Raw genomic sequence first — 27,239 nt, forward strand, 5'->3', positions numbered from 1 at the left:
TTTTCTCCACTGAATTTTCCTACTGAGCTATCCTCTTTTTATTACTCTTTATATCTCTAATTAACATTTGAATAGGTCACCTAGCCGTCTCTCCTTCGAATACCCTGGATCAGCCGGGGCTGGACCTCAGCACCCAAACCCATGTCCATTGAGTCAGTGATACCATCCAACCGTTAGGGGAAGCACACTGATCGAAACCGCCCACCCTGGCCAGGCACCATAGTAACCATGTGCATGAGTTGCTTTATGACAGGAGATCCTGATAAGAAATACGGAACTAATAAGCCACCACCAACCGGAAGAGTTCCGGAAAGGTCGAAAGGAGACACCGCGTGTCCTTCCACTTCCCAGAATCCCTCTCGCCAGCATCCATCTTGGCTGAGTGATGCGTGCACCACCAGGAAAGACTCTGAATTAGAGTGATTGGCCAAAGACCACCCGGAAACTAATCCCATCACCATAACACCGGAGATTGCAAGCCACGCGGCAGAGCAGTTCACCTGGGTTCCCTTACCCTACTGCTCTCCACCTGGGTGCCCTTTCCAATAAAATCTCTTGCTTTGTCAGCACGTGTCTCCTTGGACAATTCTTTTCTGAGTATTAGACAAGAGCCCAGTTTCGGGCCCTGGAAGGGGTCCCCCTTCCTGCAACACAACCATCTCATCCTCTGCCGTCACCCTCTCCTCCTGCCCTCAATCTTTCCCAGCATCAGGGTCTTTTCCAATGAGTCAGATCTTTGTATCAGGTGGCCAAAGTATTGGAGTTTCAGCTTCAGTATCAGTCCCTCCAATGATCACCCAGGACTGATCTCCTTTAGGATGGACTAGTCTTGAAGATAAGAAGACCCTTCATGCTGTGACGCCATGATACTTCTGATCTAGGCTAAATGGGGACGGAAATCCCTGCTCTCATTGGAAAAATGGAGCAGGGATGAAAATCAGGGAAGACAAGCCCCAAACTCCTCCTTCCGCAGTAACTGTACGCCCCTTCCTTTGCAAATCCCTTATAACAGGCTTCCTAAGAAGCCTGGTGTGCTGCCCCACCTCACCTGCCTGCTTGCTCTCCATCTGAGACTGTATCGTTGCTTAAATAAACTCCCATGTTACTTTCTTAACCTCTCTGCTTTGTCTCCGAATGCTTTCATGATGCAAAAAGAATCACTGGTAAGGCATGTAAGTGAGGGGCTGAGCCCTCATCAGCTTCCTGGTCTACACACCTGGGAGAGGGGGTGGGGGTGGGGGTGGAGAGCAGTGAGCAGTAAGCTCAGAGGCGATGAAGGGAGCCTTGCTGAAAATGAACCGGGCGAGGCAGTGGCAAGTTGCCAGTGGTGACGATGCTGAATTTTATCTAAGCCTGTGGTCCTGGAGCACAGCAGAGGTTAAAAAGTCCCCCTGCTGGTTCCTGGATACCCCCGCCCCCCCCCACCCCCCAACCTTACCTGGGACAAGGCCAGACAGGGATCCTCCGAATCCCCGTTCTTGGCCTCACCTTAGTTCTTTCACCGGTCACTGGGAGCAGGAAGCTTATTCACCAAACTTAATTTCAGCTTCTCTGCTTCCTTCAGCCTCACACAGAACAGGCAGGCACCCCTGTCCTGACCTCAGGCGCCTCCGGGAAGAACATTCTCTGACCGCCTGGCCTACAAAGCCACCCTCTCAGCCCACTGCCCACCGCGGTGGTTTCTAGCTGTGTTTACTCCTCTCTGTAAAGAAACCTCTCTTGCCCAACCCTGGAGAATCTTGCAGCTCCTCAAGTCAGCGCTTTTTCCTGTTACTAGACTCCCTCCCCGCTCACCACCCCCCCCCCCCCCCCATCGCCCACAGGGTCCTCAAGAATAAAATTCTGTCTAAATCAGATTCTCTTCTTATCCAGCTGTGGTCAGGAAAGGCCTCCCTGAGGAGCAGAGACTTACACAGATGGACTGTGGTTTGAGGGAGAACCAGGAATCATGGGATTCAGGTTTGTTTTAAGAAATGGATCTTTTTAGCCTAAAAGAGAAGCAGGAGGACAGAATGGTGGGGTTTGCTTAGGTTGTTTAGAGGAGGTGGTTGAAGGAGCCCAGAAAACGTAAGAAGTTGGAGAAATGGGGGAGACCAGAAAGACACGACGCTGCTTCAGACCACAGAGGAGCCCACGCATTCCTCCCACAGATGCTGTTTGTCAATCACCTACTGTTTGCCATCTACCGTGGCAGGCAGTGGGGACTCAGCGGTGACTAAACTAGATATGGGTGTTGACTTACAATCAACAGGGGAAGCCAGACATGAGCAGAGTAATCACACCCGCTCTATTTCAAACAGTGTGAGTGCTCTGTGGGTGAGTGGCAGGCAGCAGGACATATTACCCTGCACCTAGGCCATCATGCCAAAATCACTGCAGATGGTGATGCAGCCATGAAATTAAGATGCTTACTCCTTGGAAGGAAAGTTATGACCAACCTAGACAGCATATTAAAAAGCAGAGATGTTACTTTGTCAACAAAGGTCCACCTAGTCAAGGCTATGGTTTTTCCAGTAGTCATGTATGGATGTGAGAGTTGAACTATAAAGAAAGCTGAGCGCCGAAGAACTGATGCTTTTGAACTGTGGTGTTGGACAAGACTCTTGAGAGTCCCTTGGACTGCAAGGAGATGCAACCAGTCCATCCTAAAGGAGATCAGTCCTGGGTGTTCATTGGAAGGACTGATGTTGAAGCTGATACTCCAATACTTCGGCCACCTAATGCGAAGAGCTGACTCATTGGAAAAGACCCTGATGCTGGGAAAGACTGAAGGCAGGAGGAGAAGGGGATGACAGAGGATGAGATGGTTGGATGGCATCACCAACTCAATGGACATGCATTGGGTAAACTCTGGGAGTTGGTGATGGACAGGGAGGCCTGGTGTGCTGTGATTCATGGGGTCGCAAAGAGTTGGACACGACTGAGCAACTGAACTGAACAGAACTGAGACCATCACGTGTGGCAGAGGACCCTGAGGAAGCTGCAGTCTCACTCACAAGGTAAATACAAAAGGGCATTATCTAGGGTGGGATGTGGGGAGGGGACAGAAGGAGTGCAGCACCTTGGGAGAGACCGTGGCTGAGGAAGGACAAGGCCAGTGTTAGCAGGGCGGAGCCAGGGCCTCTGGACTAGATGTGCACCGTGAGCTAGTCCATAGAGTGGCTGAGGCCTGAGCAGACTAAGAATTCTGCTGCTCATTCAGAGATGAATGGGGAGGCCTTCTCTGGGGTCCCATGATTAAAACTCCACGCTCACAACGCAGGAAGCACAGGTTCGACCCCTGGTCAGGGAACTTCCACTTGCTGTCAAGAAAAACTGTCCTGCAAACGCTGATGCTGCTTGTGTAAGAGTGATAGGGTGACTCATTCCCCCTTTATTTCTAGGGGTTTCCGTGGACCTCCAATCCTTTGGCCACTTAATGCGAAGAGCCAACTCATTGGAAAACACCCTGATGCTAGCAAAGACTGAAGGCAGGAGGAGAGGGGGAGCACAGAGGATGAGATGGTTGGATGGCATCACCGACTCGATGGACATGAGTTTGAGCAAGCTCTGGGAGTTGGTGATGGACAGGGAGGCCTGGCGTGCTACAGCAAACAAAGATCAACCAGAAGGCCCGTGAAGTTTCCCAGGGGAGCGGCCTGGTTAGACCCACACCTAAGTGCAGAGTCAGTGTTGTCAAATTCGAGGCCTGGCGCAGTGAGGCCAAACAAACCCAAACACGGGAGTTTGGAACAGAGAAATATTTATTGCAGAACCAAGAAAGGAGTACAGGTTTTTGGCTGGGGCTCAAAAACCCCAAATTCTCCAGTGGTTTTTGGAGAAGAATTTTTACAGGCAAATGTATAGACTTCAGAGTGTGTGAGCTCTTGTCTTTGGTTGTTGGTGAGGTAACAGGCTGGTGCGCCAAGGACTGTGTGCTCAGCCTGAAGTTACCATCCTCCACCTGGGTGGGGGCCTTAATTCCTGCAGAAGATATATCAATATATATGTCTCCCTTGAGGCTGGGCTAGGACTGCTTTATCGCTGCCCTTCTCTTTCTTGACTGCTTTCCCTTTGTTCTGCACTCCCTCAGTTCCCTGGTGACTGCTTCAATCTGCCCTTTGGAGCTCAGGGAAGGTCTAGGAGGCTGGAGCTTTAGCTACAAGCAAGAAATGGAAACGTTATTGTGGCTGGGAGAGCCTCCCGCGGCCCCACATGTTTTGACCACTTCTTGGCAGCAGAGTGGAGAGAGAAGATGGACAGAGCCACAGAGGACCGGGGACCAAGCACTGTCTGCGGTTAGGAGGTCACTGGCCATCTTTGAGGATGTAGTTCCTGAGGACACAGGGGAAGGAAGGTGGACTGAAGGCCTGAGCTGCAGGGGGCAGAGGCGGGAAGGTCGTCGTTTGGGAGTCTGCTGCCTCCTCCACCACCTCCCTGCCTCCCTCTCTCCATCGCCCACTGACTTGGGCACTGCATTGTGGATCTTCACCTCCCAGGTTCTTAGGACGAAGGACACAGGCTGTCTGGCTGGTGGTGGGTGCACAGCCACAGCCTTGATTTGCTATTTGTCTGATCTCAAGGAAGGCTGATGGTCCTGGTGGCAGGCTTAGCTCCAAAGGTCCTGCTGTTCCGTGTCCCAGAAGAGTTGCAAACGGTGGAGATCATGGGAATGGGGCAGAGACAAATGGAATCAAGTGGGGTTACCTAGGGGTGCCCTGTGCGGTCTTGGCGCTGGACAGACAGGACTCTCTGGGGGTCAGGGGCTGCCCCTAAGGGGCCCTGTGGTGGGGAGGACACGCGACACGAGTCTCTCCGCCTGCCTGGGTCCCCAGGGTCCCAGCTACTTGAATACAACCCGGCCTCGAGGGAGCAGCCTTCTCTCAGCCCTTTCCTGCGGCCCCATGGCGCTGTCTCCGCACGCCTGTCACACACCTTGACGGACTGGCTACTGGGCCCCGAAAGCCCCGTCTCCCGCGTAGCTCGACGCGGAGACGAGGAGCCGGGGCTCCCAGGACATTAGAGAAGGTGGCTTTCAAGTCGACCTCCCGGGTCTGGGCGGAAGTGAAGCGCAAAGAGCCTAAGGGGAAGACGGACAGACCGGGGGCGGGGCGTGCCCGCTGGGCGAGGCGTGTCCTCCAGAAGGGGCGTGGCGTCGGGCTTCTCCAGGGCTTCTCGCCAGCCCGGCGCCAGCCTGTCGCCCAGGGGCGTGGCCCGGGCCGGGGGCGTGGCCGAAACGGGGGCCTGTCCCGGGCGGGGGCGTGGCGTTGGGGCATCTGGGCGGAAATGCGCGGGTTAGGGTTAGCGGGATTCGCCGGGCAGCGAGGGTCGCGGTGTTAGCCGACCGGCCGTCGTGTGCGCCTGGCGGACCTGGTGAGGCGGCAGGGCCCCAGGGTTCCGGGTGGTCGGTGGGCGGGGTGCGAGTCCACTGTGTTGCGGGGATCTGGGCTCCCGGGCCTCCGGGCCTCCGCAGGGGCCTCGGCGGTGGGCCGGCGCACGGTCAGCTTAGCGACGTCTGTTCCTTTTTCAGGGAAGCGCAGGGCCTGGCGCCGGACGCGGCCTCGCGCCCTCGGGAGACTGAGCCTTGGCGACCCCGCAGGGTCCTCCCCGGTGCGGCGGATGAATTCTCCGGCCTTCCTGGGCGCCTTGTGCCTGGCGCTGAGCTGTTTGGGCGGCGCGCATGGGCTCTGGAGGAGGTGAGCCGCCGAAGGGGCGCGGGGCGCGGGTCTGCAGAGGAACGGGGGATAGGCCGGGTGGGGGAACACGGGTGCCCGAGCTTCGGGGTGGCTCCGGGGCGGCGCGCGCGGGCTCTGGAGGACGTGAGCAGCTGGCGGGGCGAGGGGCGCGGGTCTGCGGGGGAACGGGGGTGGACCCGGGCGCCCGAACTTGGGAGCGGCTCTAGGGACGGCGGGCGCGCGCATTCCGACCAGGGTCAGTGCGATTCTGGTAAAGTGGTCGTGGTTCCTCTTTCCTAGTTTCTTTCTCTCGCCCTCCCTCCCCTCCCCCTCGTTCCCTCTTTCCATTCTTTCCTATGCAACTGACGAATTAGGGGTAAACAGGGGCTCTGGGAGAGGATTCACATTATACTTCTGTAGAGGAGACAGAGATCTGAGTACCAGATTTGAATTTTCTTCTATTTTATTTGGGTAATGATCTTGTTAATAGAAGGAGTTCATACTTCACTTGTAGGCGTGGGAAAAGTTCAGTTTTCCTTTTTAATGAACCATGATTGTTGTTTTATCATTTACTTTAAAAGGTAACATTAAATTTCAGTTTTCCAAGAAAGTGTTATTTTCTGAAAACGGGCTGCATTAAATAACTAAGCATTGCCCTCAAGTTAAGAGCGGTTCACCAGAGAGGTAGTGTGGTGTGCGGATTGAGTGTGAACTGCTAGCTCAGATCCAGATGTGTGATCCAGAGCTGTGCACCAAGGTTGTTCAACCCGAAGTCCCCAGAGTGATGGCACCTGCCTCCTAGCGCCAATGCCAGGAGGCATCAGTTAAAGTACCGACCGTGCTCCGAGCCACTCCTGGCCTACAGCGATCAATGCAGCAGGCCCCCTCCATAGGGATCTGCAAGTTGCGGACTTCCAAAGATGCAAACGTGTTCACATATCCATTTAGGTAACTTAGTCCATGTGTCTGGCGTACTTGTCATGCACAACTGAGATACTTGGTGAGCAAGGCAAGGGTTCGAGACCACGAGGGTGACTCAGAGCCTGAGGGCCTCGCAGGTCAGCGGGGTTTTCCCAGGCCCTCTGCCTCTGCTTGGGAGGCCTTTCTCCCTACAGGGCAGTCAGCATCTCCACTGATTGGAGAGGATCTCTCTCTTACACTCACAGCACTCTTTAGCCGGGGTGGTATGTGGTAACTGTATTACAGACATTGTTGAGTCTTGAGTTTTATTGTAAACTCCATGCTGTTGGTCTAGTTTTCCTGGTGTCTGCCTACTCTTCCAGCCTCGGTTTCCCCCTTTGTGAAATAAGGTTTTCATACCTAGGGGAAAAAAGCATTTCTAACGCTTCTCCCAGCACTGATGCTCAGCATGAGCATGAGTAAGCTCACGAGTACTAATGCTCATGCTCTTGTACTGAGCATTTGCTTATTAGTTCAGTCTGAGAAAAGTTTTCAAATATTGTGAATTCTCTGCTTTTTAAACAGTACTCAATTATTTACAAAACGGTTATGTAAGAACTTATTTCTGTTTGGCTTTTGCTTCTTCTAAAATTTCATCTATCCTAATAAAATAAAATTTCATCTATCCTGAATGACATGCCTGCTTGAGTTATATGCCCTGTTGCTACTGATGTTTTCCATCTGGAAAGTGAGTATTTCCACAAGCCAGCCTTTCTGCCCCCATCTCTGTGTGTGCCAAGCCTTGCCAGCCTGGTGGAAGGGCTTCTGCTGAGGGATGTGTGAATGCTACTCCACAGCCCCTTATGGAACGTCTTAGGGTCAGATGTGTTTCATGGGGACATTGGAAGAAGTCCTTAGGCTCCCAAGTCACGCATCCTGCAGAGAACAAGATCCCAGTGGCTAGGGTGGTGCCAAGCCCTATGCAGCTCTGGGTGCTGTTCTGTGGTGCAATGAGCTATAGGAACCATTGTATTTCCAGGCTTGTGGGTGTCACACGTGCTGCTAAGGGCTCATTGGTCTATGTCTGCACCGCCTGAGCCTCTGAGGAGAAAGGGGCTTTCTGGCCAGTCCTTCACTGCAGAGCCTTCCCGGCTGCCTGGTCTAGAATCCTAAGCCCCTCCCCGCCTGCCAGGCTTCCCAGGTGGCACGGTGGTGAACAGTCTTCCAGCCAGTGTGGGAGGTACAAGAGATGTGGGTTCGATCCCTGGGTCAGGAGGATCCTCTGGAGAAGGAAATGGCAACCCACTCCAGTCATGTCCAGTTGGACATGACTGACATGCCCCCCACCGGACAGGCCTGTTACCACTTGTTCCCCGGGCCATGCCGTCTGCGTTTTCTCAGCCACCATAGTCAATGTCTCCCTCACTGGCTGCTGCGCTGCACGAGAGTAAGGACTCGGCCCCCCAGTCCTCTCAGCGACCCCCGCCCCGCCGCACCTGGGGACCTGGCCGCCCATTCCTGCCCACAGCAGAGCCTGGGGACCCGGCTGCCCACTCCTGCCCACAGCAGAGCCTGGGGACCCGGCTGCCCACTCCTGCCCACAGCAGTGCCTAGGGACATGGACCCCTCCCCACAGCAATGTCTGGGGACGCGGACCCCTCCCCGCAGCAGTGCCTGCAGATGTGGACCCCTCCCCGAAGCAGCAGCAGCAGCGCCTGGCCTGCAGCAGGCACCCTGTGTTTATTGAGTGATCCATGGATGGATTAATTTTTCTGTAACTCAAGTTACAGAGTGAGCCCCTTGTCTTTTTGCAGTGATGACCTCGAGTGGAGCAAACTAATCATGGTTCACCACTGGCCTGCGACCGTGTGCCAGGTGAGTTCTGCAGGGACCCGTGACGCCCACGGAGAGGAGGTCCCGTGCAGGCTGCTCCCCAGCGCCTCTCACTGACCGAGCCCCCGGCCTGCCCGCCCCTCGAGGCCGAGCCCTCCCAAGCGGAGACTGTGCCTCCAGGAGGCCCTGTGTGAGGGGCCAGGGTGGGCGTCACAGATGCCAGAGCAGGTCTGTCCTCTGCTCAGGGGCCCTCGGGCTCATGCCCCCTTGAAAAGCTGCCCCTTGACTCCAGTTTCCCCCCACCGAAGGATCATCCAAGATGCTGGGTGAAGAGCTGGGGTAGAAAAGCCCCCGTGGGCGCTTGGCTTTGCTCTCCACTGCCTCACGCTGCGGGAAAGCCTGCCTGCTTTGGATTGTGTTTCCTTGGGGATGGGAGCAGGGCACAGGTGGTCATCCTGCCCTCTGCCCCCTAGTCTGAGCCTTCTGACGTCAGACATTGCCGTCACCTAAACCAGGCCTGCCCTCATTTCCAGACCAGCCATACAGAGGAGCGCCTCCCACGTCAGAAGGGGTCTAAGCAGGAGGGCTTGCGGGTGAGCCGGCTCCTCACCACACCCAACGCGTACTGTTCCCTCGCTTGTCCACTGCAGGCACTGGGCCCAAGTTCTGACACCACCGCCTGGTAGTCGAGGTGTATTTCTTAATGGTTATTTATTTCGGAAAAGATCCATTTTTGCGAAACAATTTGGAGGTTCCCGTAAAGTGTTACACTGAAGATTTTTAACTCCATGATATTTATTTTACTCTGATCTTGCGTTTTTGTTGGCTCCAGATTCTCAGTACTTATTATTGCACTATTGCATTTTAATCTGGTACCTGAACAGATCTGAATACGACTGGGTGCCATGTCAGCCTCTGGTTCTCATTTTTTGATTGCATGACAAGAAAATTATTCATGGGTAACTATGAGTGCATCCATCAGATAGACTTAATTTTCAGGCACATAAAGAAAAAAAAAATAGCTGTTAAATTCTGTTTTCCAAAGTTTTGGTTCACCTTTTACAAAGAAAACATCCAGCCCCCGCCCCATGTGGTACCGTCATGAACATTGTTTATCGTAAATTACCACAGAATTTATTTTGTGTTAGGATTTCATTGATGTTTGTCGAAAGAAAGGAAGGTTGCTTAGTGTATTTAATAAACAAGAAACCCCTTGTCTCCTTAGGAAGTTGCGAGCCATTGCAAAGACCCTCCGAATTACTGGACGATACACGGATTATGGCAAGTACTTCCTGCATTTAAAACTTCAGTAGCCGCAGAACCTGGCTTCACTCTGTCCAGACGTGTATTCTGGTGATTTCTGTTAGTTTACTGAGCAGGCCAGAAGCTGGTTGAGAAACATCTTTAGCCTTTCTAACATGACCTGCCTTCTGTTGCCCTTGAGTTCTGTTTTGGTAGAATGATAACAGTCTAGTTTAAATATGCATTTAAGGGTTTTGGGTACATTTTCGATCACTGAGTTTTAATTTTCTTTTTCTTCTTTTGGAACCAATAAGTAAATGCATAAAAATAAATGTATGTACATTATACATATGTGATTTGTGTCTACAGTATACATACTTCACAGACACCCGGATTTTTCCTTCCGGTTTTGCCTGTAGTTCGCTTACGTTGGTTTTTGTGGTGTGCACGTGTATTCATGACGTTAAACTGTGTGCGTTTGTTTGCCCAGAGGGAGCGACCGGTCTCCCCCTCCCTTGAGAGGCGGGCAGTCCTGGCTCCTGCTGGCCCCAGTGTCCCTCAGGGACAGGGTCAGGGGCATGCTGGTCAAACAGGGGCCTGAGGACCGAGCCTCATCCCACCTCTGGTTTTCTGTGACTTCACTGGTGCCCTCGGCCGCCCTCCGGCTGGAGGAGCAGCACCCAGCTCTGTGGGGAACTGGGCTGGTTTTGGGGGCTGGGCCAGGCCTGTCCACCCTGGAGAAAGCAGGTTTGGTCCCTCGTGATCTAAGCCGCACGTGGAGATGGAGCGTGGACCCGTCCAGAACTGGACGCGTGAGGACAGAATCAGGCTCAAGTGGAGGGACACGTGTTCCGCGCTAGAACATTCCCGCTGCCCACCCTGAGTCGTCACCAGGCGCATCCTGAGCACGACGCGCACCTTGTATCAATGGTCCTCATCGCCTTTAAAGAGGTGGGACCTCTTGCTATGCCTGTTGAATGGAGGTTTGCAAGTAACTCAAAAAGTGTTGGTTGCTCAGTCGTGTCCAACTCTTTGCAACCCTATGGACTGTAGCCCGCCAGGCTCCTCTGTTCATGGGACTCTCCAGGCAAGAATACTGGAGGGGGTTGCCGTGGCCTTCTCCAGGGTATCTTCCCAATCCAGGGGTTGAACCTGGGTCTCCTGCATTGCAGACAGACTCTGATCACAGAACCACCAGGGAAGCGCCAGAACTTGGCCAGATATCTCCACCAACCCAGCTCTGGGTCGCCCCCTACTGGGCTGTCTATTTGCTTCCTGAGCTGGAAAGCCTGTTTGCACTGTGCCTGAAGTTTCGGACAGCTTACCGCTTTGAAGGCAACTTTAGTATTGCCCGCTTGTGCCCAAGCGTGATTCACCCCCTTTCATTCTCTCCAGACCACAACTCGAGTGTTTTCTCATACCATTTGGAACCAGCCTGCCCAAGACTAATTTCTCTTTATTTTTTCAACTCTAATTTCAAGGCCCGATAAAAGTGAAGCATGTAACCGATCCTGGCCCTTTAATCCAAAGGAGATCCAGGTACTAACTTTAATAATGTTCCCACCGCAGAGTCTCCCAAAAGATTCGCTGCTCCTCTAGGTGTGCCCTCAAAGCTGTGTCTAAAGTGTGTTCACCACGTTTATGGGTATCTAAAGCAGCCCCACGGATTGAGGATGATCTGTGTTTCAGTAAGTCCTCTGCCCTGGGCCCGATGGACTGCAGTGATGTGTGAGAGGCAGCAGGGGTGAGCAGGCCGGCCCTGGCTCTAGCCCGTGGCCCATGCTTCCTAGTCTGAGACCTCTGCCCGCTGGGCATGAACTCAGGCATGTGTGCCGCCCTGGATTGCAGGAGTGCCGTGGCCCCCAGGGTGTCCTTTCTGGCTGTGGATGGGTTTCTCAGTGGGGCCAGTGAGCAAGGAAGACAGGATGGGTCTTTCCAGGACAAAGAACTTGTATTGCAGAGTAACTCTGGGTGCTGAGGTTACGAGAGCTGGTAGCAGACACACACACACACACACACACACACGTGAGCACAGCTTTCCACGGGGTTCTGACAACCCCTCGTGTGTGATGCCCAACTGTCAGGGACTCGTGACTCCATACCTGGACTTACCGGGCAGGGTCTGCGAGTTCCTGAGACCTCTCTGAAAACGTGGGGCAGACTTGGGATTTGCCTGAATTATGGGCCCTTCCCAGGATTGCACGGCCCCCAGAAGCACAAGGTAATTGCATACAAACCAGTCACAGGTTCTCGTGCCAGCCGTGCATCGGGCACTGTGCTGGGGGCCAGGGCAGAACCAGGTGTGATCTCCAGCCCACCCTGCCTGCAGCCGGGAGCCAGGACAGACGTCCCCTCTGGGTGCCTGGAGGGGAGGGTAGTCAGAGCTGAGGACGGTAGGCCTGGGCCCGGCTCTCCTGAGGAGGTAGTGGTGAGCTGGGATCCAGCTTAACCAGAGACAGGAGAGGCAGCAGCGTGGGCAAAGGCCCCAGGGTAGGACGGAGCTTTGGAGCAGCTGGGAGGAAGCCAGTGTGGCTGGGGGTGAGCCGTGGGCCCGGGCAGTGTTCCTCAGAGTCCTGTGTGCTGGTTAAGGCTTGTGTGTCTGAGTAAGACGCAGACGTAGTCGTTGGAAACATTCAAGCTGGAGAGAGAAGGAAGCCAGTGTCATGGCTTGATAATTTTGTGGTTTTTTTTAATGCTGAATAGTACTCCATTGTGTGGGTGGACATGATTTGTCTAGCCATTCACCCGTCAGAGCTTATATTTTCACATAGGCTTTCACGATTCCCCAGACTTCACTTTTACGTGTGTCTTAAGAAACACGTCATGCAGAATAAACTGAGTCATTTTACTCACCTGAGTGCTATTAACTCACAGAGCTCGGTTTCGTTTTGTTTTTTAATGTGTTCGTTTATCAGATCTGCCTTCTAGGTTTGAGTTGTCAAGCCTAACGTGGATTTATTATCATTGCTGTCTTTACGTGCAGGACCTTTTGCCAGACATGAAGATGTACTGGCCCGATCTGCTCCATCCGTCCAACTGCAGCCTCCGGTTCTGGTGAGTCTGAGTTCGCAGGCCCGTCTCGGGCCCCAGAGCCCAGGTATGAGGTGGGACCACGGGTGCAGGGGTGACGGAGAGCCTGGCTCCTGAGGCTGTGGAGCTGGAGCGGCCTTACATGTGCCGCACCCTCTTGGAGCAGTCCTCCAGTGGATAAAAAATGAGGGCAAGGGGAAGTGACTTTGTGAACTTGCTTTTTAATCCATTATATCTTTCACTTTGTGTGTGTCCTAAGTCACTTCGATTGTGTCTGACTCTTTGTGACTCTATGGACTGCAGCCCGCCAGGCTCCTCTGTCCATGGGATTCTCCGGGCAAGAATACTGGAGTGGGCGGCCATGCCCTCCTGCAGGGGATCTTCTGGACCCAGAGATTAAACCCGGGTGTCCTGCATCAGCAGGTGGATTCTTTACCACTGATGCCACCTGGGAAGCCCTCCCTCACTGCACGATGGCAATTTATAATTCATCTCACAGTGAATCAGGTTTTGGCCAAAGTGATTCACTTAACTTGGAAGTATATTTGTGTAGACTCTTCAGTCACTGAGTTCAGTTCAGTGGCTCAGTTGTGTCCGACTCTTTGCGATCCCGTGAACTACCGCCCGCCGGGCCTCCCTGTCCATCACCAACTCCCGGAATTCACTCAAACTCATATCCATCGAGTCGGTGATGCCATCCAGCCATCTCATCCTCTGTCGTCCCCTTCTCCTCCTGCCCCCAATCCCTCCCAGCATCAGGGTCTTTTCCAATGAGTTAACTCTTTGCATGAAGTGGCCAAAGTATTGGAGCTTCAGCTTTAGCATCTGTCCTTTCAATGAACACCCAGGACTGATCTCCTTTAGGATGGACAGGTTGGACCTCCTTGCAGTCCAAACAACTCTCAAGAGTCTTCTGGAGGAGTTAAATTTGGAGAAAAGCTTTTTGAAACAAAGCAGAGTGACAGTGACATGTGTGCTCCTGGTTCGTGGGTGTTCGCTTTGCAAGGTTCACTAGAGGGTGCGTGGCTGGGAGGTGGTTCACTCACGGCTCTGGGTCCGGACGCTGTAAAAGTTTGGGAGACGAACAGTCCACGTCTCCAGTGCTGGCTCTGAGCAACCTGAGGTCTGGAACGTGGTTTCAGAACAGACTGTGGCCTACATGAGTTGAAATAGTGAAAAACAATTAAAAAAACTTCTAGCACTTCATGGTATACTTAAAAATAAAAACTCTTTGGTGACTAAACAGAAGAGATTTCAGTATTTAGAATATTCCAGATAGAATCAGTCAGGTTTTTGCCAAAGCTTAAAAATATACCACTAAACACACACAAAGCATCTCCCCAGGTGGCACAGCGGTAAAGAACCCACCTGCCAATGCAGGAACAAAAAGAGACACAGGTGTGATCCCTGGGTCAGGAAGATCCCCTGGAGGAGGGCATGGAAACCCACTCCAGTATTCTTGCCTGGAGAATCCCATGGACAGAGGAGCCTGGTGGGCTCCAGTCCATGGGGTTGCAAAGAGTCGGACACGAATGAGCGACTGTACACACAGAGCATAACACAAAGATGGCCTTCGGTGGGTGAGTCCTTCAGCGTCTGATGAGATGATGTGGGCAGAACATGCACTCGGCTTTGTGTCTAATAAGGGCAAAATGATTCACCTTTCAGCTTAGGAGTTTAAATGACACACTTAGAAACTCGTTCTAAATGACTAAGGTAGCGTTCGTGCCTGTGGATGTGGAGATGGTGCTCATGTGGCCGGGCGCTTACTGGCTCGCTGGTTACTACCGGCTCGCTGGTTATTGCCCGTGGGTGGCTGTTGCCCAGGTCGCCTTGCTAAAAGGGGAGGATTATGTCAGAAAACTTTTCTCTTTAATCTCAAATGGGAATCGCGTATGCAAAGGAGAGGGTCCTGGTATCGGTTGGTGCTCAAGATAGTTCCCTAAGATTAAATCTGTAAACAAAACCAGCCATCCTGAAAAATACTGTGCACATGACCATCTGCAAAACAGGGGTGTTATTGGTTTCTGATTCTTGTAAGAAAAAGAAGGACTTCCCAGGAGGTTAAGTGGTAAAGAATCGGCCTGCTAATGCGCGAGATGTGGGTTTGACCCCTGGGTTGGGAAGATCCCCTGGAGGAGGAGATGGCTACCCATTCCAGTATTCTTGCCCTGCAGAATCCCATGAACAGAGGAGCCTGATGGGCTCCCGTCCATGGGGTTGCAAAGAGTTGGACACAGCTGAGCATCTAAACAACAAGAAAAAGGATGAGAGTTTGGTCATCTCTAACATCTGTTGAGTTAACTTGCTCCAGGAACAACAGTGGACGTTTCTTGACTATTACATGCCAGGAGCTGTTTGGGCGTGTGTGACTGCTCCCGCCCCTGACTTCTCCAGCTCCTTCGGTGGGAGATTCTAGAATGACTGTCCCTGTTGTGCAGAAACTGAGGCCCCCGTAATTCAGTGCACGTTCAGCTAGTTGAAAAGAGTCTCCTTTTTCTACTTCATAGAATTTAGAAAGTTAAAAGATAATTCACTGTGGGTGCTATTGTAGATGAAGAACGTTAATTATTCATCTGTTTTTAATCTCTCCTCATGGTTTTCTCACAGCTCAGCTCATAAAGAATCCTCCTGCAATGTAGGAGACCCTGGTTTGATTCCTGGGTCAGGAAGATCTGCTAGAGAACGCATACCCACTCCAGTATTCTGTCCTGGAGAATTCCATGGACTGTACAGTCCATGGGGTCATAAAGAGTCAGACACGACTGAGCGACTTTCACTTTCACGTTTCTCTTTCATGGTTGTCCTGGGCCCGGGAGACTGGTGACTCACAGCCATTGCCCTCACTCAGGACTGCTCCCTGGGGATGCTACTGAAGAATCAGTGCACGTTTAGGCTGTGCTTCCGTGAGACTGCATGTGGGTTCCTTCTGAGAGCTTGCATGACTGTTGTTATTAAATCTTGGTGAATTAATCGTTGATAAAGCCAATGCCCGTGTGGTTTTTCCATGCTAACCATGGTTAGCTTCTGAGTTGACAAGTTGTCAATCATTCTAAATCAATCCATCCATGTTTGGCAGTTGATTGGTTGGCAGCGCGGGGCATTGGAAGGGCCCCGAGCATGGGTTGAGGCAGGCCGGGGTCACCTGGCTCGGCGGCCACTGGCCCCTGTGAGCCTCAGTGTCCCCACTTGTAAACCAGCAATTGTGTTTCTATTTGCAGCATTGTGAGACACAAGTGACGGACATGTGAACATTGTGCAGAACTTCATTGCATGTATGTGTGCTCAGTCGTGTCTGACTCTTTTTCAACCCCACGGCCTGTAACCTGCCTATCCTCCGTCCGTGGAATTCTCCAGCAAGAATACTAGAGTGGGTTGCCATTCCCATCTCCAGGGGATCTTCCCGACCCAGGGATTGAACACACGTCTCCTGCACTGGGAGGCGGATTCTTTACCACCGACCACCTAGTTTCAGTTCAGTTCAGTTCAGTCACTCAGTCGTGTCCGACTCTTTGCGACCCCATGAATCGCAGCACGCCAGGCCTCCCTGTCCATCACCAACTCCCGGAGTTCACTCAAACTCACGTCTATTGAGTCGCTGATGCCATCCAGCCATCTCATCCTCTGTCCTTCTCCTCCTGCCCACAATCCCTCCCAGCGTTACGGTCTTTTCCAATGAGTCATCTCTTCCCATCAGGTGGCCAAAGTGCTGGAGTTTCAGCTTCAGCATCAGTCCTTCTAATGAACACCCAGGACTGATCTCCTTTAGGATGGACTGGTTGGATCTCCTTGCAGTCCAAGGGACTCTCAAGAGTCTTCTCCAACACCACAGTTCAAAAGTATCAGTTCTTCAGCTCTCAGCTTTCTTCACCATCCAACTCTCACATCCATACATGACCATTGGAAAAGCCATAGCCTTGACTAGACAGACCTTTGTTGGCAAAGTAATATCTCTGCTTTTCAATATACTATCTAGGTTGGTTATAACTTTCCTTCCAAGGAGTAAGTGTCTTTTAATTTTATGGCTGCAGTCACCATCTGCAGTGATTTTGGAGCCCAGAAAAATAAAATCTGACACTATTTCCACTGTTTCCCCATCTATTTCCCATGAAGTGCTGGGACCAGATGCCATGATCTTAGTTTTCTGAATGTTGAGCTTTAAGCCAACTTTTTCACTGTCCTCTTTCACTTTCATCAAGAGGCTTTTTAGTTCCTCTTCACTTTCTTGCATAAGGGTGGTGTCATCTGCATATCTGATGTTATTGATATTTCTTCCAGCAATCTTGATTCCAGCTTGTGCTTCTTCCAGCCCAGCATTTCTCATGATGTACTCTGCATAGAAGTTAAATAAGCAGGGTGACAATATACAGCCTTGATGTACTCCTTTTCCTATTTGGAACCAGTCTGTTGTTCCATGTCCAGTTCTAACTGTTGCTTCCTGACCTGCATATAGATTTCTCAAGAGGCAGGTCAGGTGGTCTGGTATTCCCATCTCTTGAAGAATTTTCCACAGTTTATTGTGATCCACACAGTCAAAGGCTTTGGCATAGTCACTAAAACAGAAATAGATGTTTTTCTGGAACTCTGGTTTTTTGATGATCCAGCAGATGGTGGCAATTTGATCTCTGGTTCCTCTGCCTTTTCTAAAACCAGCTTGAACATCTGGAAGTTCACGGTTCACGTACTGCTGAAGCCTGGCTTGGAGAATTTTGAGCATTACTTTACTAGTGTGTGAGATGAGTGCAATTGTGCGGTAGTTTGAGCATTCTTTGCTATTGCCTTTCTTTGGGATTGGAATGAAAACTGACCTTTTCCAGTCCTGTGGCCACTGCTGAGTTTTCCAAATTTGCTGGCATATTGAGTGCAGCACTTTCACAGCATCATCTTTCAGGATTTGAAATAGCTCAACTGGAATTCCATCACCTCCACTAGCTTTGTTCGTAGTGATGCTTTCTAAGGCCCACTTGACTTCACATTCCAGGATGTCTGGCTCTAGGTGAGTGATCACATCATCGTGATTATCTGAGTCGTGAAGCTCTTTTTTATACAGTTCTTCTGTGTATTCTTGCCACCTCTTCTGAATATCTTCTGCTTCTGTTAGGTCCATACCATTTCTGTCCTTTATTGAGCCCATCTTTGCATGAAATATTCCCTTGGTATCTCTAATTTTCTTGAAGAGATCCCTAGTCTTTCCCATTCTGTTGTTTTCCTGTATTTCTTTGCATTGATTGCTGAGGAAGGCTTTCTTATCTCTCCTTGCTATTCTTTGAAACTCTTCATTCAGATCCTTATATCTTTCCTTTTCTCCTTTGCTTTTCGCATCTCTTCTTTTCACAGCCACCTGGTTTAATCTTCAATAAAACGCGAGCAATTATTATCAGTAGTGGTGTTTTTCTTCAGTACAAATCGCTGCTTGTTTGCGGGCATTTGGCTGGGCTGTTGCTTCCTTGCAGTCGTCTCTGTAGATGACGTCTAAGCTGCAATGAGCATGGGGAACCGGCTCAGGCCGTCCTGGTGATGAGTGAGCCTGCGTTTTCTCGCCAGTGGCTGAGGCGTGGCCATCCAGCCGCGGCCGTCACGTCCCCTGCTGTCCAGCCGGGGCTCCCCCGGAGGACACCCAGAGCCGTGTCATCCTGTGAGGCCTGAACGACAGCGTTCGCTTCTTTCTCAGTTTGGTTTGCTGTTAGTCTCAAAAGTGAGTTGGAGCTTCCTGGTGGAGGAAGGCCTGAAGAAAACTGACAAGGGCTGGCGGTGCTCGACTGGGTCCGGCGGGGCCTGGGGCCCGTGCTGAGAGGAGGACGTCTGTCCTTCCCACCTTGTGAAAACGACAGTCTGCCTCCTGCCCGGATGCCCTGCACGAGCAGCCGTGCAGGTGGTTTATTGCGAGGTGGTGTCATTACCTTTTAAAATGAAAAGTGAAGTTGCTCAGTCATGTCCAACTCTTCGATGCCGTGGACTATAGCCCACCAGGCTCCTCCATCCATGGGATTTTCCAGGCAAGAGTACTGGAGTGGGGTGCCATTTCCTTCTCCAACATTACCTTTTAACCAGTTTTTTTTGTTTTTTTTTTAACACACCCTTACAGGAGCCACGAGTGGAAGAAGCACGGGACCTGTGCTGCTCAGCTGGATGCCCTCAATTCCCAGAGGAAGTACTTTGGCAAGAGTCTGGATCTGTATAAGGCACTGGCCCTGACCAGGTGGGAGACCCAGGCCTGTAGACTCGCCTCCTGCACCCCACTCTCCCAAGTCACCGCACACCCACACCCTAGTCCTGGGGATGAACGGGGCTGCGAGTTGCCTGGCGCAGCATCCCTGACTCGGGTACCACGGTCCCGGGAACTGGGCAGCAGAGTCGTGCTGAGAAACACACAGCTCCTCCCACAAGCCTTTCCAGACTCCTGGGGGCCTGACTGCATGGAGCGGACTCAGAGACTCAAGGGGCTCATCACGCAGGTCCTGGGAGAAGTCGTCTGCACAGGAGACCCCTGGGCACCTCCCTCTTATCAGACTCCGGGGAGGAAGGCACCCCCCGTTCACCAGCGCAGACCTCACGGTCCTGGCTCACAAGCAGCGTGAGTCTAGCCGACTCTGAAGCCCAGGTTTTATTGAATCCAGCAGCAAAAGGAGAATATGTGGTTACACTGAAAGTTTTAAGGTCAAATATTTGAATAATTCGTCCCTTCAGCCAACAACTACTTACTTACTAAGGACCTCCTGGTTACTCTTCCTGAATCTGCGTGGCTTTCCATACACATGCCCAAGTGCAGAGTTGCTGAATTCTGGGACCCCTGGAGCATCAGCCAGGCCCATGGGGGTGGACAGGCTGAGTCCTGTCCTCCCCGGGGTGCATTCCCTGGGGCCTGCCGAGGAAGGGCGCTCCTGCCCACCGAGTGTCTGATGGAGACTACGTAGAACCGCTGTAGAGAAGTCATATAGTCTCCCAGCTTCTCCAAGGAAAATCCAAAATCTCTGTGCTCACAAAATTAAGGCCTCAAAACACGTCCTTTCTATTTGGCCCTGTGTTATAAACCACTGGGCTTCCCAGGCGGCACAGGGGAGGGGACCCGCCTGCCAGTACAGGAGACATGAGACGCAGGTTCAGTCCCTGGGTTGGGAAGATCCCCTGGAAGAGGGCATGGCAAGCCACTCCAGTGTTCTTGCCTGGAGAATCTCATGGACAGAGGAGCCTGGAGGGCTACACTCCATGGGGTCACAAAGAGCAGGTTAAAACCACGTGCTTTAGAAAGTGATTCAAGGCATTGAAAGTATTTTAAAATTGGTCTAATTTGGGGTTGTTAGGATCAGCCTAGGATCCAGAATCAGCTGCTAGCTGTCCTTTAGGACAGGCATGGCGGGTAGGTGGTTGTGTGGTGCCTACTCCAGCTGGCAGCAGCCACCAGGGCTGGCGCTGAGGTTCCGGTGCTGGAAAGGGGCCCAGATGACGCACTCGTGTGCCACGGTGAGGGGAGGTCGGGCGGCCTGGGTTTCACCCGTGTTCCCTGTGTCAGCAGACTTACGGCCCCAGGTAGTGAGACTGCACACTTCCCTTTAAGAGGGTCTTCATTTTTATTATGAAATGTGATAGCAACAAGAAAGGAAATCAGACCTTCATTATACAGCTTTTTTTTTTTTTTTGCTCTAAAATTTAGCATGCTCCAAAAATTGGGGATAGAACCATCTACCGATCACTACTACCAGGTAAGTCTTGCTTCTGGCTTCTCATCAAACGCGTATCCGCCAACTGGGGGCGCCCGGCCACGACCAGCTGTCACCTCAGCCGTGAGCTATGCTCTGCTTTCAAAGAACCCAAACCAGCCCTTCCCACTTGGCTATTACGTTTCTAAATAGATTTCATTTAAATTTTGTCTTCCTGTATATTTTGTGTAGAGTCAAGGCTACTGAAACATGATTTTGGAGCAGGTTTGTGGTTTCCTAGTGAGGAGTATATTCCAGGCTCTTAAGAGACTGGTATAAATAGAATGTGCAGTTGGACAGCACAGTTCTATGAACCTGAAGAAGAAAATGAAGATTTGTTTTTATGATGTAATCGTGCTTTGTTTCATGATAAAAGTGTAGAAATTGGAACCCGGCAGAGCCTGTTGGCAGGTGGCCTGTACAGAAGGGCTCACCCTGGTGTGAGCGCAGTTGTGGGCGGACAGCCTGGCCCCCAGGCAGCGGTCACTACCCGCCTGGGCCTGAAGCCTCTGCTCTTGGGCCCTTAACAGCGTGAGTCAGCTGACCCCCCTCTGGAGACAGGTTTTGTATTTGTTCCATATATGAATGTGAAAACACCCGAAAGTCACTGTCTTCAGCAATTCTGAGTTCTGGTGCCTCGGCGGGTCCCAAACCCTCAGTCTGGTGACCTGGTGTGATAAGTCAGCACTTGGGTCTCCCTCTGTGGATCCGCCGTTTTCCTCTGTCCATGGAGAGTAGGGGCGGGCGGGGCAGTGCCCTTCCGGAGGGACTGCAAGCTGCCCTCTGTCCATCTGCCCAGGAGGCAGGGCATTTGCAGGACTCACATTTAAGTGCATAAGTGGAATTTTCTTGCCCAGAACGTGACGTTCAGAGAACAGACTTCAATTCCAAGCCAGAGCAACAGCCACAGCGCGTGTTCTCTGAGCTCCTTTGTGCTGGAGGCACGAGGCGGGGCGTCAGAACAGGCAGGGCCTGGCCTCCCGTCTCCTGGCAGGAGAGTTTCTGCTTTTGTACCCGGCATGCAGGCCCTGGATCAGGGCCGAGAGGAGAAGGGAGACCCACATAGCGCCACTTGTGTGGACTCCAGTCTGGAGGGGGACCTATGGGGCCGCTCTGTCTCCTTCAGGGTCCGGGGCGGTTCATCCCCAGCGTCTCCGACCTGTGTCCATGAGCCGGGGCGCTCTGGGGAGAGCACGGGCGGTTCATCCCCAGCGTCTCCGAGCTGTGTCCATGAGCCGGGGCACTCTGGGAGAGCACGGGCGGTTCATCCCCAGCGTGTCCGAGCTGTGTCCGTGAGCTGGGCGCTCTGGGAGAGCACGGGCAGTTCATCCCCAGCGTGTCCGAGCTGTGTCCATGAGCCGGGGCACTCTGGGAGAGCACGGGCGGTTCATCCCCAGCGTCTCCGAGCTGTGTCCATGAGCCGGGGCACTCTGGGAGAGCACGGGCGGTTCATCCCCAGCGTCTCCGAGCTGTGTCCGTGAGCCAGGGCGCTCTGGGGAGAGCACGGGCAGTTCATCCCCAGCGTCTCCGAGCTGTGTCCATGAGCCGGGGCGCTCTGGGGAGAGCACGGGCAGTTCATCCCCAACGTCTCCGAGCTGTGTCCATGAGCCGGGGCACTCTGGGAGAGCACGGGCGGTTCATCCCCAGCGTCTCCGAGCTGTGTCCGTGAGCTGGGCGCTCTGGGAGAGCACGGGCAGTTCATCCCCAGCGTCTCCGAGCTGTGTCCATGAGCCGGGGCACTCTGGGAGAGCACGGGCGGTTCATCCCCAGCGTCTCCGAGCTGTGTCCGTGAGCCGGGGCTGGGAGAGCACGGGCGGTTCATCCCCAGCGTCTCCGCGCTGTATCCGTGAGCCGGGCGCTCTGGGAGAGCACGCCGCTGCCGGATGTTTGCATCCACACGCGTGTACACCAGTGTCGCTTCTGACCACGACAGAACTGTTTGTTTCTTCTGTTGACATTTCATTTCTAATGCAGTTTATCCGATTTCAGGTGTCGGACATCAGAGATGCGCTTGTCACCGTGTACAAAGTTGTGCCCAAAGTCCAGTGTTTTCTGCTAGAGAAGGTCAGATATGCTGTGCTCTGTCATCCCCTCTGTCTCTACCAAGACCACCCGTGCAGCCTTCTGAGAGCTTGTGCTCGCCGTGGAGTTCCCAGGGGCAGCGTTGTGTGTGTGTGGGGGGGGGAGGGTGGTGAGGGGGGAGGGTGCGTGCAGGTGTACAAATGCGTATGTCCACGTGTGTGTGTGTGTGTGTGTGTGCTTTGAAATAACAGGCTGTTGTTTGACACTGTGCTGGGCGGGCTGCTGTTCTGGCAGCTTCTCCCTAACGGGGGCTCCTGTTCCAGAAGGCGATGAGGCAGGGACGGGGCCCGTGGGCGTATCGTGCGGCATCCACGTCGTTAGTCTCGTCAGCTGTCGTTTTCTGTCGCACTTCCAGATGAGTCGTCCTTTCCTCTGTCAGCTGTTGAAGTCTTAAATTCATCTACCGATAGGGTGCCGTTTACCTGTTTATCGATTGTGATGCAGACATGGTGTGTGTGGGTGTGACTGCACACACCTTTGTCCAGGTGTACATTTCTAAGCTGAAAGTGGGGTCTCCTCCCTGGCCACGTCCAGGCTGGCTCAGGGGCGGGGCTGGAGGGGACCACCTCCAGAATGCTCCGACTTGCATTCTGAAGCGTCTTCGCTCTTCCCTTCAGGGCCAGGAGGTGCAGCTCCTCGGGCAGGTGGAGCTGTGCTTCTCCAAGGACCTGCAGCTGCAGAACTGCTCGCATGCTGCGGAGCCGGCGGCCCGCAGGCAGGAAGCCTGGCCGAACCTGGGCCTGCATGTCTGCAATGACGGCCCGGTCCTATACCCTCCGCTCAACGAGACCAAACTCTGATGCTGCAGTTTGTAAATCTCCACTTTGAAAAGCAAGAGAAACTGACAGACGACTTCTTTTTAAAAAGCAACTCACAACCGCCTTCACCTGAGCCTGTTCTGTTTGTCGTGCTTTGCACCTCGTGTCTGGGAGTTGAGTCTTGTGGTCCCTGTAAAGGTGGGGTGAGCAGGGGGTGCACCGGAAGGGAGGGGGTATCCCTACCTCTTGGCTGCCTTGTGGTTGGAGTGAAGCTCTGGTTTCCTTTTTCTCTCCTTTGGCAATCTCTGCGACCCCCTTGGAAAATAAGGCAGGCCCGCTTGGAGCCTGGGCCAATGGTGCAGACTCAGGAGAACTCATCCCTGTGTCTCTCAGCTCTGAGGACACGTTGGGGGCTGTCAGGACCAGCCCTCAAGCAGGAGCTCAGGCTGCAAACAGATGGGGGGGTGTGGTGCTGGAGGCAGTCTCTGCCTCGGGCCTCAGGGCTGTTGGCTCCTGTTCTGCAGTCACCTGCCAGTGTCTCCCTTGGGGGGCTGGTGCGGATGGCCCAGTGTCCCCTCAGGGCCCTGGTGCTGGCAGGCAAGATGCTTTGTGTGTGCGTGGGTTGGGGCGGGGGGAATCTGGGTGTGTGCCGAGTGCCAGCCCACACCCCCACGGCATAGGTGCCCCTCCCTGCAGGCTGGAAGGCCCGCAGGGCAGTCAGTCCAGCAGCTCCCCCTTCCTCTCTCGGAAGGCGGCATCGGTCCTCGGGCACTGGGACTGAGGAGGCCCCAGGGGGTGGGTCCATGTCCCCCGAGGTGCTGCCTGGAGGTGGGGCCCCTCGGCGATGAAGCGCGTCCAGGCTCAGGCGGCTCTGAAGACAGACACGCCCAGTGATGGGCGAAGCTTCGTCCAGAGGGAGCCGAGTGGCGCGTCAGAAATCCAGTCAGATTTTGGCCCGTCTCTTTCCCTAAGGGAGGGAGAGACACCCTGCTCTCCACGTCCAGGCTGGGGCCACACGCGGCCTCTGCCGGGCTCCCCTGCGCCCCAGGCTCACACGCGCCGCGATCCGCCCACCTCTGTCTCCTGAGTTTCCTTGTGGCTCAGTGGCCGAGGGCATCTGCTTCTCCCTCTGCTCATTTGCATCTGGCTCCTCGGCGAAGGGGAAGGAGGAAACGTGACAGAGGCTTCATCTGAGCCCAGGCCGCCGATGCCTGTTCCACCGGGGCCTCCCTGGGGCGGGCCTCTGGCCCTTGGAGAGACATTCAAAAGGCGGCTGCTGTTTCTTCTGACTCATTTTGCAAATACATGGCTCAAGGCTAGGGTTTCTACTTCATTATTTCCGGATGAGCTGGTAAATTTAAATAAAGCTTTATATTTGAATTGAATTTATTTTATAGCTTTGGAGAATCAAGAAAAGCAGTGGTCTGCTGATACTCCTCGGACACCAGTCTTTCTAAAATCTGCCTGCGTGCTTTTTAAATAGGCTATAATTTTTTTAATAAAATATGTTTATTATTATACAGTCTGAGCATTTCTTGAGGGTAGGCTGAAACTTGAGCAGGATGGTGTAACAGTGAAGGGCAGCTGAAGAGTGAAATGAAGCAAAATGTTGGCGGTCCTAAGAGTTCAGACGTGGACTGAATGTGATAAAATCAGGAGCAGGCTTAGCAATTCCTAACAGGATCATTGTCCAGTCAATGCTCGTGGCTTTTTATTAACATTTCTGTGTGGCCTCGAGCACAGAATCAGCAGTGATGACATGGCTGATAACCTGAGTCCAATCCGGTAAGTATCAGGCGATGGGCTGCGGGTGACCAGAGAAGAATGGAAGTCTGTTCAGAGCCCGAACCTCAGAGAAGGAGCCAGGGTCTTCTGGGCAGGCATCACTGAATATGATTTTGAATGAGGACCTGAAGGAAATGAGGCTGCAATCCATGGAGGAAGAACCTTCCTGGTGATGGAAGCAACCAGAGCAGAGGCCAGGGCGACAGCAGGCCTGTGAGAGCAGCCGGAAGGCGGGCGTGGGAGGCCCACGGGCGCGGAGCAGCGCCCTCGTGCTTCACCTCCACCTGTAGAGGCAGCTGTGTTGCTGGAGTCCCTGAGCATCCGCAGGGGCGTCAGCTCCAGACCAGTGTTCTCCAGCCGTCGTGTGAATGAATGATCAGACTAACGAGGGAAGAGACGCGTGTGTGTCCTAGGCCTCTGCGGCCAGAGCATCCGCAGGGGCGTCAGCTCCAGACCAGTGTTCTCCAGCCGTCGTGTGAATGAATGATCAGACTAACAAGGGAAGAGACGCGTGTGTGTCCTAGGCCTCTGCGGCCAGAGCATCCGCAGGGGCGTCAGCTCCAGACCAGTGTTCTCCAGCCATCGTGTGAATGAATGATCAGACTAACGAGGGAAGAGACATGTGTCTCCTAGGCCTGTGCGGGGCATGTCAGCTTGCATCCTGCCCAGACAAGGACACACACGTGGTCTAATTATCTGTTTTATACTTCTGGGTGTTTTGTGAACTCTCAACCAGGAATGAAAATTTAATCCAGGTCCTAAGGCAATTGAAATTGTACTGTAAATGTTTTTGCACAATTTAACTCTGTTGGCTAAATTCATCACTGCAGAGGACTGAAAAACCCTTCTGTGAGCATAAGAAAAAAACTTTCCCTGGAAAGCTCTGGCTCAGGAAATGAAATTAGCAGGACACAGTCCCAGGTTTTAAATAAACTTTGGTGCTTCTGTAGAAAGATAAATCTATTGTGTTGTCTGTGGGATGAGCTGTTTCCTGTAGAAGGGAGGCGGCAGTAACTAGGGTTTCCTTGTCCTGACAAAACCTTTAACAGACAGTGAGAAATGCTGCAATTTTACATAAATTTTGTGACGGAAATTCTGTTTTTCTGAGTGACTATAATGAGTGTAGTCAAAGCTCTGGTTTTTCCAGTAGTCATGTACGGATGTGAGAGTTGGATCATAAAGAAGACTGAGCACCCAAGAACTGATGTTTCAAATTGTGGTGCTGGACAAGACTCTTGAGAGTCCCTGGGAGCGCAGGGAGATCAAACTAGTCAGTCCTGAAGGAAATCAACCCTGAATATTCATTGAAAGGACTGACTCAAAGCTGAAGCTCCAATACTTTGGCCACCTGATGCGAAGAGCAGACTCAATGGAAAAGACCCTGATGCTGGGAAAGATCGAAGGTGGGAGGAGAAGGGGACGACGGGGCGAGATGGATGGCATCACTGACTGGGTGGACATGAGTTTGAGCAAACTCTGGGAGATAGTGAAGGACAGGGGAGGCTGTGGGCCAAGACTTAGCAACTGAGCAGCAGCATAATGAGCCTTGCACTTACTGCTGACAGGAAGGAGAGGATTCGCATCCCAGGCTCAGATGATGGGAGGTGGTTAGAGGCTGGCGTGTGTGGGTTTAGAAGCTGTGAACTGCAGCGAGCGCGCATAGGTTTGCCTGGAACGTTTCATACCCATGCAGCTGTCAGACGTTCACAGTCCCTTTTTATGGAAAAAAATTATGCAATAACTTTTCCTATTCGTTTTTGATGTTGAGTCCACAGAGAAACACAGACTCACTTTTACCAGCAAAGATGTCGACCAGCACAGTTGTGGGGGTCCAGTCACCGCTTGTTCTGCTCTTCTGGCCACTGGGGTACGTCTGGCCCTCCACGCCCAGCCCCACCCCCACCCCCTCAACGAGATGTGAGCTCCTCCTGCTGCCATGGTGATATGGTTCCTGGGGTACATCAGCCCCCCCACCGCCCCCCCAGCCCAGGAGATGTGAGGTCTCCCTGCAGCCATGGTGACCTGACAGCTTGGACGTGGTACGTATTTAGTAAGTCCAAGAATCCGGGAAAGACAGCAATGGATCAAAGATGACCACGTTCATCAGTGGCCACCTAGCAGCTGAGAGCAGGAATTCAGCCCATGCCCGCCACGTTCCCCATACTCAGACATATGGTGCCCCTCAGTCAGAGGCTTGACCGCCACCTGGATTGTTTTCTCAGACTGAAAATGGGCACATCAAGAAATATTTGAGTGTC

At 52.9% G+C, this 27,239-nt stretch overlaps 1 protein-coding gene across 4 annotated transcripts; it reads left to right on the plus strand.

The window, feature by feature from the left end:
* Positions 1-5,203: 5,203 nt before the first annotated feature.
* On the plus strand, positions 5,204-23,324 carry RNASET2 (ribonuclease T2). Of its 4 annotated transcripts, XR_006542228.2 has the most exons (12): positions 5,229-5,352; positions 5,510-5,675; positions 8,369-8,429; positions 8,921-8,980; positions 9,613-9,668; positions 11,111-11,168; positions 12,613-12,683; positions 18,745-18,858; positions 20,311-20,359; positions 22,346-22,420; positions 22,794-22,887; positions 23,056-23,198. XR_006542228.2 is itself a non-coding variant. In XM_044924005.2 (11 exons), the coding sequence occupies exons 2-11, from the start codon at positions 5,599-5,601 to the stop codon at positions 23,236-23,238; spliced, it is 804 nt and encodes a 267-aa protein (XP_044779940.2). In that variant the 5' UTR covers positions 5,204-5,352; positions 5,510-5,598; the 3' UTR covers positions 23,239-23,324. The 4 variants fall into 4 exon arrangements, 3 of the variants coding, with proteins under 3 accessions (XP_044779940.2, XP_006067093.4, XP_044779939.2); XM_044924005.2 differs by lacking the exon at positions 22,794-22,887 and having other exon boundaries at positions 5,204-5,352; positions 23,056-23,324; XM_044924004.2 differs by lacking the exon at positions 23,056-23,198 and having other exon boundaries at positions 22,702-22,812.
* Positions 23,325-27,239: the final 3,915 nt, after the last annotated feature.

Source organism: Bubalus bubalis, chromosome 10, assembly GCF_019923935.1.
Source record: "Bubalus bubalis isolate 160015118507 breed Murrah chromosome 10, NDDB_SH_1, whole genome shotgun sequence".
NCBI lineage: Eukaryota > Metazoa > Chordata > Mammalia > Artiodactyla > Bovidae > Bubalus > Bubalus bubalis.